The 12042-nt window shown below is 50.6% G+C and overlaps 1 protein-coding gene across 2 annotated transcripts in view; it reads left to right on the top strand.

Annotated features, from left to right (window-relative positions):
* The window catches only part of LOC137435670 (ral GTPase-activating protein subunit alpha-1), a 532061-nt gene that overhangs the window by 235271 nt on the left and 284748 nt on the right, over positions 1-12042 (top strand). For both annotated transcript variants that reach the window (XM_068129617.2, XM_068129616.2), the window contains exon 15: positions 8269-8383. In XM_068129617.2, coding sequence (XP_067985718.2) covers positions 8269-8383 — 115 coding nt within the window. The remainder of the gene's footprint in view (positions 1-8268; positions 8384-12042) is intronic.

The following is a 12042-nucleotide window of genomic DNA, read 5'->3' as shown; positions in this document are numbered from 1 at the left end:
TGTGGCGCTCCGACAGTGCCTGGGCCTCGCCGCTGCACATCGTCCCGAAGCCGGGGGGTGGATGGCGGCCATGCGGCGACTACCGCCGCCTCAACGACGCCACTACCCCCGACAGGTACCCCGTCCTGCACATCCTGGATTTTTCCGCCCGGTTGGCGGGGCGGACCATTTTTTCAAAAGTGGACCTGATTCGGGGGTACCACCAGGTGCCCGTCCGCCCGGCCGACATCCCGAAGACGGCCGTGATTACACCTTTCGGCCTCTTTGAATTCCTCCGGATGCCCTTCGGCCTCAAAAACGCGGCGCAGGCGTTCCAGCGCCTGATGGACGGCGTGCTGTGCGACTTGCCGTTCCTCTATACCTACCTGGACGACATTCTCGTCGCCAGCACGTCCAGAGCCGAGCACCTCCTCCACCTCCGGATGCTGTTCGGCCGCCTCAGCGAGCACGGATTGATCGTCAACCCGGCCAAATGTCACATCGGTGCGGCAACGATCGCCTTTTTGGGCCACCGCATCACCCGGACCGGCGCCGTGCCGCTACCGGCCAAAGTCGAAGCCATCGCCGCTTTCCCGCGCCCCCGCTCCGTCAAGGCGCTGCAGGAGTTCCTCGGGATGGTGAACTTTTATCACCGCTTCGTGCCCCGAGCTGCGCAACTCATGCGGCCCTTGTACGCCACCCTCCGTGGCCAGCCGGCGAAGCGCGACGTCGTCTGGTCCACGGACATGGACGCTGCTTTCACCGGCGCGAAACGGGCCCTCACCAACGCCACGCTGCTGGCCCACCCGGTACCCCAGGCTCCCATCGCCCTCACCACGGACGCCTCCGACTACGCCGTGGGCGCGGTCCATGAACAATGGGTAAACGGGGCCTGGCAGCCGCTCGCATTCTTCAGCCGGCAACTCCTGCCCAACGAGTTAAAGTACAGCACCTTCGACCGTGAGCTCCTCGGGCTGTACCTGGCCGTCCGCCATTTTCGCCACCTCCTGGAGGGCCGCCCGTTCACGGCTTTTGTCGACCACAAGCCGTTGGTTTTCGCCATGGCCAAGGCCACGGAGCCGTGGTCGGCCCGCCAGCAGCGCCACCTCTCCGCCGTGTCGGAGTACACCACGGACATCCGGCACGTCGCCGGGAAGGACAACGCCGTGGCCGACTGCCTTTCTCGAGCCGGCGCCAACGCCTTCCACCTCGGCGTCGACTTCGCCCTCATGGCAGCGGACCAGGCCACCGACGGCATGGTGCAGGCGCTCCGGGTGGCAGACACGGGCCTCCGCTTGGCTGACGTCCCCTTCGCGGACACGGTCCTGCTGTGCGACATCTCCCAAGGCCGACCTCGCCCCGTTGTGCCGGTCACCTGGAGGCGTCGCATTTTTGCTTCGCTCCATGGCCTCTCTCACCCGGGCCGGAAGGCGTCCCAGCGGCTGGTGGCGGCGCGTTTCGTCTGGCATGGGCTGCGATGGGACGTCTGCGACTGGGCCAACGCCTGCACACCCTGCCAGCGGGCCAAGGTCCACCGGCATACCCAGGCTCCGCTGGCTCCCTTCACCGTGCCCGAGCGACGGTTCGACCACGTCCACGTGGACCTGGTGGGTCCCCTTCCCCCATCGCAGGGGTTCACCCACCTGCTTACCATGGTGGACAGGACCACCAGGTGGCCGGAGGCCGTGCCCCTCACCTCCACCACCACCGCTGACGTGGCCCAGGCGTTCATCGCCACCTGGGTCGCGCGTTTCGGCGCACCGGCGGACATCTCGTCGGACCGCGGCCCACAGTTCACGTCCGAACTATGGGGCGCGATCGCCGGCACGTTGGGCGTTACCCTACACCGCACCACGGCTTACCACCCCCAGGCCAATGGGTTGTGCGAGCGGTTCCACCGCTCCATGAAGGCCGCACTCATGGCCGGCCTCAAGGACGACGGCTGGGCCGACCGGCTCCCGTGGGTCCTTTTGGGCCTACGCACGGCCCCCAAAGAGGACCTCCAGGCATCCACCGCCGAGCAGGTGTACGGCCAGGCCCTCCGCGTACCGGGCGAGTTCATTCCCGACGCCACCAGCCCCTGGTCCGCCGCGCGCCAGCGCACGGACTTCCAGGAGGCCGCCCGACGTTTCGCCGCGGTGCCCACGTCCCGCCATGGCGACCCCCAATCCTGGACTCCGTGTCCTTTCCTCCTGACAAGGTGGAAAAGTTTCTGTCAACCCTCGACTCTGATTCTGCAACTGGACCCGACGGCATCAGCCCACGGGTCCTAAAATCCTGCTCTGCTGCTCTATCTCACCCTCTCTCTGTTCTCTTCACCCTCTCTTTTGCTCAAGGTCAACTGCCATCTGCTTGGAAATCAGCCAACATCACCGCTTTGCACAAAAAAGGTGCAAAAACAGATCCTAGCAACGACAGACCAATCAGCCTTCTCCCAATTATCAGCAAAGTCATGGAATCCATCATTGCTTCTGATATGAAATCTTTCCTCTTCTCCAATGGCTTGATCTCTGATCATCAATTTGGTTTCAGACCAGGTCACTCTACTCTGGACATGCTGCTTCTGCTGTCTCAACAATGGATGGAGGTCCTCAATGCCAAACAGGAAATTAGAGCTGTCTCCCTCGACATATCACGTGCCTTCGACACGGTCTGGCACCCCGCTCTGCTCACCAAACTCTCCTCCTTTGGTATCCATGGAAATCTCCACGCATGGCTGGCGGACTTCCTCTCTAGTCGTCGTCAACGTGTGGCCCTGAATGGGTTTCTCTCATCTCCTCTTCCTGTTCAGGCTGGAGTTCCCCAAGGCAGTGTTCTGGGCCCCGTGCTTTTTCTGGTCTTCATCAATGATCTCTCTGACTCTCTCGAAAATCCTCTCTATCTCTTTGCTGATGACTCCACTCTCTGCCGCTCCATTCCTCTTCCCTCAGATCGGCAGTCTGCTGCCTCCTCACTCTCTGAAGACCTGGACAAAATCACAGACTGGTCAAACAAGTGGAACATGTCTTTCAATCCTGACAAATCTCACACTCTTACTATGTCTCTCCGAAAAGATCGACTGGACAACCCTCCCATCTACTTTCTCAACAATCCTCTCCAAGAAGTTCTGTCGCTCAAGATTTTGGGTCTCACTATCTGCCATGATCTTTCTTGGGAAAACCACATTTCCAAGCTGGCCTCCAAAGCCAGTCGCCGACTGGACATCCTCCGTCGTGCGAAGTCCTTCCTCGGCACACCTGAGCTCCTCACCACATACAAGGCTTTCATCCGCAGCTCAATGGAATACTGTTCTCCCCTATGGGCTGGTGCTCCTGCCTCACACCTAGCTCGGCTTCACGCTGTTGAAACCAAAGCTTTCAGAATTATTGGAATCTCCCGCGATGAAGCTATCTCTGAGGGCCTTTCACTCACTCACCGCAGGCAGGTAGGTGGTCTTTCTGTCTTCTACCGACTCCTCTCCAGCCTTGCACCCCCAGCTCTCTCTGTGCTCTGTCCCCCAAATATTCCTACAGGTCGCACAAGATCTGCCAGCAACCCTCTGATGGTTAAACTGCCGAAATCTCGGCTCTCCGCTCACCTTCACTCTTTCATTCCTCTTTTCTCCCGCCTCTGGAACAAACTCCCTCACTCCCTTCAATCCCACTCCTCCCTCCAGGTCTTTAAAACAGCTGTTCACCACCATCTCTTATCTTCCCCCATCCAAAACCTTGATCTTTTCTACCCCCGCTAATTCACCCCAGATCCACCTTGTTTGAAATTCCAACTTCTTTCCTGGAAGTCCTGGCAGTGTCCATATGTTTTATACCTCTCCCACTGCCCCCTTCCCACGCCCCCCCCCCCCCAAAGCCCTCGCCCTCTCTCAGATCTCTCGATGTCTCCATGTCTCTCGGTCCCTGCTGTCAAATGTTGTGTTTGTGTCCTTCCCCCTCTCTCCCCATCTTGTCTACCGCTCCCTATGTTATATGTTTTATGTGTCGGTTTGTCTTTCTGTGTGATTAATGTTCGCTCTTTCACGAGCCTCGATATTGTATACAAAAAAAAAAAAAAAAAAAAAAAAAAATCCTACGTCCCCCCAGCACTCCGCTCGGCGGAGTACGTCTTCGTGCGCCACGACGCGCACCGGGGGCCGCTCCGACCACCATACGACGGACCCTTCCGGGTCCTATGACGGGACAACAAGTCCTTCATCGTCAGCATCGGCGGCCGGGCGGACCGGATTTCGCTGGACCGCCTCAAACCGGCCCACATGGACGTTGCCCAGCCGCCATGGCTGGCTCTCCCACCGCGGCGCGGCCGCCCCCCGTCCACTACACCCCCCGTCCGACCACCCGCCACCACACCTCACCCCCCCCCCCCCCCCCCGCGACTGGCCAGGGGTCGTTTCGGTCGGGTCATCCGGACCCCCCTCAGGTTGACCTTCCTGGATCAAGTCCATTCTGGGGGGGCGTGTGTAGCGACCCATGGGTCCCCCATGCGAGACCAGCAGCAGAATCTCCTTGCTCCAGCCGGTGACGTCACCGGTGGACAACCTCGGCGCCGGGGTGGCTGGTCACGTGACCACCAAAGCGTGCCGCGCGTGCGGTTATAATCCTTTGCACCTGTCGGTCACGTGACCACCGAAACACGCCTCGCCTGAGAGGCGTGGCTTTCGGTTTCGGTTATGCTTTCTGGTTTGGATATATATGCAGCCCGATAAACGGGCTTTTCAGAGTTCCCGAGTTGGTTTTTACAATAAATATCTTCTCGGACGAGTTTGTGCCTTGCCCATCATTTTGTCCTTCTCATGCTGGAGCACGGGCTCCTTCAGTGTCACCTTTCGCTGATGTACCACACTCTTCATGGAATGTCAGTGCCATCTTTCTCTGATGTACCACACTCTTCATGGAATGTCAGTGTCACCTTTCGCTGATGTACCACACTCTTCATGGAATGTCAGTGCCACCTTTCTCTGATGAACCACACTCTTCATGGAATGTCAGTGCCACCTTTCACTGATGTACCACACTCTTCATGGAATGTCAGTGCCACCTTTCTCTGATTTACCACACTGTTCATGGAATGTCAGTGCCACCTTTCACTGATGTACCACACTCTTCATGGAATGTCAGTGCCACCTTTCTCTGATGAACCACACTCTTCATGGAATGTCAGTGCCACCTTTCACTGATGTACCACACTCTTCATGGAATGTCAGTGCCACCTTTCTCTGATTTACCACACTGTTCATGGAATGTCAGTGCCACCTTTCACTGATGTACCACACTGTTCATGGAAAGTCAGAGCCACCTTTCGCTGATGTACCACACTCTTCATGGAATGTCAGTGCCACCTTTCTCTGATGTACCACACTCTTCATGGAATGTCGGTGCCACCTTTCACTGATGTACCACACTCTTCATGGAATGTCAGTGCCACCTTTCGCTGATGTACCACACTCTTCATGGAATGTCGGTGCCACCTTTCTCTGATGTACCACACTCCTCATGGAATGTCGGTGCCACCTTTCTCTGATGTACCACACTCTTCATGGAATGTCAGTGTCACCTTTCGCTGATGTACCACACTCTTCATGGAATGTCGGTGCCACCTTGCGCTGATGTACCACACTTCATGGAATGTCAGTGCCACCTTTCGCTGATGTACCACACTCTTTATGGAATGTCAGTGCCACCTTTCTCTGATGTACCACACTCTTCATGGAATGTCAGTGCCACCTTTCTCTGATGTACCACACTCTTCATGGAATGTCGGTGCCACCTTTGTCTGATGTACCCCACTCTTTATGGAATGTCAGTGCCACCTTTCTCTGATGCACCACACTCTTCATGGAATGTCAGTGCCACCTTTCTGATGTACCACACTCTTCATGGAATGTCAGTGCCACCTTTCTCTAATGTACCACACTCTTCATGGGATGTCAGTGTCACCTTTCGCTGATGTACCACACTCTTCATGGAATGTCAGTGCCACCTTTCTCTGATGTACCACACTCTTTATGGAATGTCAGTGCCACCTTTCTCTGATGTACCACACTGTTCATGGAATGTCAGTGCCACCTTTCTCTGATGTACCACACTTTATGGAATGTCAGTGCCACCTTTTGCTGATGTACCACACTCTTCATGGAATGTCAGTGCCACCTTTCTCTGATGTACCACACTCTTCATGGAATGTCAGTGCCACCTTTCTCTGATGTACCACACTCTTTATGGAATGTCAGTGCCACCTTTCCCTGATTTACCACACTCTTTATGGAATGTCAGTGCCACCTTTCGCTGATGTACCACACTCTTCATGGAATGTCAGTGCCACCTTTCTCTGATGTACCACACTCTTCATGGAATGTCAGTGTCACCTTTCGCTGATGTACCACACTCTTCATGGAATGTCGGTGCCACCTTTCGCTGATGTACCACCTTTCGCTGATGTACCACACTCTTCATGGAATGTCAGTGCCACCTTTCTCTGATGTACCACACTCTTCATGGAATGTCAGTGCCACCTTTCTCTGATGTACCACACTCTTTATGGAATGGCAGTGCCACCTTTCTCTGATGTACCACACTCTTCATGGAATGTCAGTGCCACCTTTCTCTGATGTACCACACTTCATGGAATGTCAGTGCCACCTTTCTCTGATGTACCACACTCTTTATGGAATGTCAGTGCCACCTTTCTCTGATTTACCACACTCTTTATGGAATGTCAGTGCCACCTTTCGCTGATGTGTACCACACTCTTCATGGAATGTCAGTGCCACCTTTCTCTGATGTACCACACTTCATGGAATGTCAGTGTCACCTTTCGCTGATGTACCACACTCTTCATGGAATGTCAGTGCCACCTTTCTCTGATGTACCACACTTCATGGAATGTCAGTGCCACCTTTCTCTGATGTACCACACTCTTTATGGAATGTCAGTGCCACCTTTCTCTGATTTACCACACTCTTTATGGAATGTCAGTGCCACCTTTTGCTGATGTGTACCACACTCTTCATGGAATGTCAGTGCCACCTTTCTCTGATGTACCACACTTCATGGAATGTCAGTGTCACCTTTCTCTGATGTACCACACTCTTCATGGAATGTCAGTGCCACCTTTCTCTGATGTACCACACTCTTCATGGAATGTCAGTGCCACCTTTCTCTGATGTACCACACTCTTTATGGAATGGCAGTGCCACCTTTCTCTGATGTACCACACTCTTCATGGAATGTCAGTGCCACCTTTCTCTGATGTACCACACTCTTCATGGAATGTCAGTGCCACCTTTCACTGATGTACCACACTGTTCATGGAATGTCAGTGCCACCTTTCGCTGATGTACCACACTCTTTATGGAATGTCAGTGCCACCTTTCTGATGTACCACACTCTTCATGGAATGTCAGTGCCACCTTTCTCTGATGTACCACACTCTTCATGGAATGTCAGTGCCACCTTTCTCTGATGTACCACACTCTTCATGGAATGTCAGTGCCACCTTTCTCTGATGTACCACACTCTTCATGGAATTTCGGTGCCACCGTCGCAGATTCCTAAGCAAGGGTTGTACCGGCTGGTTTGTCATTGCCTTTCCAACAGGTACGTAGTTAGGGCAGGATTTGTAAATTGGACATGGTGCCGGCGATAGCTCGCCTACTCTTCGCAAAGGGCACCATGGGATCTTTAGTGTCCACCGACTAATGCCAGCAGGTGGGATGCCCTTTTAACGACCATCTGAGGGACAGCACACACAATGATGGATCAACCTGCATGCGAAACACCGGGATGAGAGTTTATAGCTGGGTCGGGATTCAAACCCAGGATAACCAGCTTAAAGGTGAGTGTGCGTACCTCTCGGCCATCCTGTCAGCCCCACGAACAGTATATATTCTTCCTGACTCTGATGGAACGAACTTACCTGGATGTCACAAACTCCAAAATTGACATGTGGCGGAAATAGCGCCACCTTTGGTGATATTTTGTATCTTTTATAACTTACGTGGATGTCCACGTTATTTGTAAATAGCGAATTACAAATCATTTTCCTTTATCTTAATTGTTGTTGTGATCAAGGAAAGTTCTTTGAAAATGACACAAATTATAATGTGCATTTCCAAGTCCATGCCACAGGAAATTGCCCACCGCAGGTGCACCGAGAAGGTGCCTGCCAGTGTATTCCAGATAATTGTCATTAGTTATAAATTACAAAATGGGAAGTGGGTTTCTGATGATTTTTTGCCCCATTTCTCCCTCGCGTGGGTTTCCACAAATTCCTGACGAGAGTTTTTGTTTGTGTTAACAGGGAGCAGCTGCTTCATGTGCTTCTTAGCATCACTGAGAACATCTTCCATCACCTGCCGTCAGAAGTTCCCATGCAAACAACACTTGCAGGCCATTTGGCCTCTCCAATATTCCAGGTTTTATTTGCATTACCTGGGCGACGGACACATTCTTAAATTGAAGTCGATGTAAGGCTCATGGATAAGCTTGCACATAAATCACTTGCAAGACCAGGATAATGAGACATGTCGATGTACTTTATGGGAAATAAAAGGACATCGAGAGACAATAAACAAATAATATATGGGAGTTCAACCTGGGGTGTCAGAATCACAAGGTGCGTGCTTGGATGGGAACACCAAACTACTGTTGATAACTAGGGAGTGAGTTGGATAAGAGGGTGTTTGATTGAGCAGAGCTAGACAGAAGTTTTGATCCAACTATTGGTGAAACACAGGAATTGATTTAGTAATAATTGTGGAGCACACAACCGTATTTTATTAGACCCCTATCGGTTTCACCGGACGTGACTATAGGGTTGCCCTCCGTCTGTCCATCCGTCGCACCTGTGGTTTTTCAGACTTTTTTCCATGCCCTTTAATATATTCAAATGAAACTTAGCACATGGCTTTTTTTTTCTTTATTTTGTATACAAGATCGAGGCTCGTGGAAGAGCTAACATTAACCACAAAAAAACAACTGGCACATAAAACATATGATAAAGGGAGCGGGAGAACAAGATGCAGAACAGGGACATCGGGAGATCTGTGGGAGGGAGAGGGCTTGGGGGGAGCAGGCGTGGGAATGGGGGGGGGGGGGGGGTGGGAGAGGTAAAAAAAAACACTTGGACACTGCCAGGACTTCCAGGAAAGAAGTTGGAATTTCAAAAAAGTGTATCTGGGGTGAATTAATGGGGGTAGAAAAGATCAAGGCTTTGGATAGGGGAAGATAAGAGATGGTGGTGAACAGGTGTTTTAAAGACCTGGAGGAAGGAGTGGGATTGAAGAGAGTGTGGGAGTTTGTTCCAGAGGCGGGAGTAAAGAGGAATGAAGGAGTGACGGTGAGCAGAGAGTCTTGATTTTGGCAATTTCACCAAAAGGTTACTGAACATGACTGATTCTGAGAGCTTTATTATGATTAGTTACAGACCAAGTTCGAGTTTCAGGACGTTTCGCCAATTTTTCACAGAGACTGGGTGAAAAAGCAAAGAAACAAGAGGGCGAAATTTATTCAGGATGGGGGTGCGGCAGATGATTGGCCCACAGTAAAATAAAGAGGGTGAGGAGCTTCAGGGAACTTGGCAGACAAACAAGGAGCATTCCAGATGGCAATAGCAATGCAAACTAGTGGCCTCGGAAGTGCCTCCTCAGAACCTAGTGGATGCGGGAGAGAAGCAGCCCCTATAATTTGGCAATCTTTTGGAGCATAGGGTCTTGGCCTCTGCAGGTATAAAGACGTGCAAGGTAAAAGACAGAGGTCCCTGTCAAAGTCGGGAACTGTACTCCTTATCGCTTCCTACAAATGACTTGTCTTTTCTAAGTTACTGAGTAACACCAAGGAACAACTTGGCCATGTTGAAGATGCAGAAGGCAGCTTAGAAATTTGGTCTTTCCAAGACATTAATTTTTTTAAAGTTGCAGTACAGGATGCGTGTAGGTCCCTTCATCATTCAGATGACCTCTGGCAACAAGAGAAGGGATTAAGTGTCACCCACAGTGAGTGGACTCGCATCACATGCAGATCAGACAAGGTGTATCAGGAAGATTGTATCCGAAGGTCATCAATGAGCCAGCTGGGTTTTCAACCAACAATCTCATCATGATGTGGTGGTTATCCTGAAACGATCTAGACCTCTTCAAGATCAGAATCAAAGGCCTTCATCTTGCAGCGTTCAGCTAGAGTTTAACCCACACCATCTGGGACGCAAGTCCAGTGTCCTCAACAACACGTCACCGCTCTACCCAAATAGCTCACCAATAGACCACCATTGCCCTTGCCAATTGGAAAGGCAGGGAGACTTTTGTGACTGAACTTGGATACGTTGTCACCGACAAAAGATGATTGGAGAATTTGACATTCAATCCTTCCTGACAAATTCTGTGAAAGCAGGACACTTTTGGAGCAAAACAGGATGACAAACTGTGTCACGTGCTCGGTATCCCTCGAGGGAGACTTTCTGGACATCCTGTTTTTGAGGTTCAGAGCCTCTATTAATTTGCTGATAGGACATGGTAAGGGTAGAGTGGGGCGCCCAAAAAACAAGATGATGACTGCTAATTGGCGAGTAATAGAAGGGGAATGGCCATAGTCATGTACTGGGATATTTGATTCCATTTTTGTTTTCCGACATTGTTTTTGCGACCCAAGTAATAGAAGGGGAATGGCCATAGTCATGTACTGGGATATTTGATTCCATTTTTGTTTTCCGACATTGTTTTTGCGACCCAAGTAATAGAAGGGGAATGGCCATAGTCATGTACTGGGATATTTGATTCCATTTTTGTTTTCCGACATTGTTTTTGCGACACAAGTAATAGAAGGGGAATGGCCATAGTCATGTACTGGGATATTTGATTCCATTTTTGTTTCCGACATTGTTTTTGCGACCCAAGTAATAGAAGGGGAATGGCCATAGTCATGTACTCGGATATTTGATTCCATTTTTGTTTTCCGACATTGTTTTTGCGACCCAAGTAATAGAAGGGGAATGGCCATAGTCATGTACTCGGATATTTGATTCCATTTTTGTTTTCCGACATTGTTTTTGCGACCCAAGTAATAGAAGGGGAATGGCCATAGTCATGTACTCGGCTATTTGATTCCATTTTTGCTTTCCGACATTGTTTTTGCGACCCAAGTAATAGAAGGGGAATGGCCATAGTCATGTACTCGGATATTTGATTCCATTTTTGTTTTCCGACATTGTTTTTGCGACCCAAGTAATAGAAGGGGAATGGCCATAGTCATGTACTCGGCTATTTGATTCCATTTTTGTTTTCCGACATTGTTTTTGCGACCCAAGTAATAGAAGGGGAATGGCCATAGTCATGTACTGGGATATTTGATTCCATTTTTGTTTTCTGACATTGTTTTTGTGACCCAAGTAATAGAAGGGGAATGGCCAAAGTCATGTACTGGGATATTTGATTCCATTTTTGTTTTCCGACATTGTTTTTGTGACCCAAGTAATAGAAGGGGAATGGCCATAGTCATGTACTGGGATATTTGATTCCATTTTTGTTTTCTGACATTGTTTTTGCGACCCAAGTAATAGAAGGGGAATGGCCATAGTCATGTACTCGGACATTTGATTCCATTTTTGTTTTCCGACATTGTTTTTGCGACCCGAGTAATAGAAGGGGAATGGCCATAGTCATGTACTGGGATATTTGATTCCATTTTTGTTTTCCGACATTGTTTTTGTGACCCAAGTAATAGAAGGGGAATGGCCATAGTCATGTACTGGGATATTTTATTCCATTTTTGTTTTCCGACATTGTTTTTGCGACCCTAGTAATAGAAGGGGAATGGCCATAGTCATGTACTCGGATATTTGATTCCATTTTTGTTTTCCGACATTGTTTTTGCGACCCAAGTAATAGAAGGGGAATGGCCATAGTCATGTACTGGGATATTTGATTCCATTTTTGTTTTCCGACATTGTTTTTGCGACCCAAGTAATAGAAGGGGAATGGCCATAGTCATGTACTGGGATATTTGATTCCATTTTTGTTTTCCGACATTGTTTTTGCGACCCAAGTAATAGAAGGGGAATGGCCAAAGTCATGTACTGGGA

Source organism: Myxine glutinosa, chromosome 9 (genome assembly GCF_964187855.1).
Source record: "Myxine glutinosa chromosome 9, kmMyxGlut1.1, whole genome shotgun sequence".
NCBI lineage: Eukaryota > Metazoa > Chordata > Myxini > Myxiniformes > Myxinidae > Myxine > Myxine glutinosa.
Note: the sequence above shows the minus strand (reverse complement) of the source record. Positions and strands in the feature narration are given on the sequence as shown.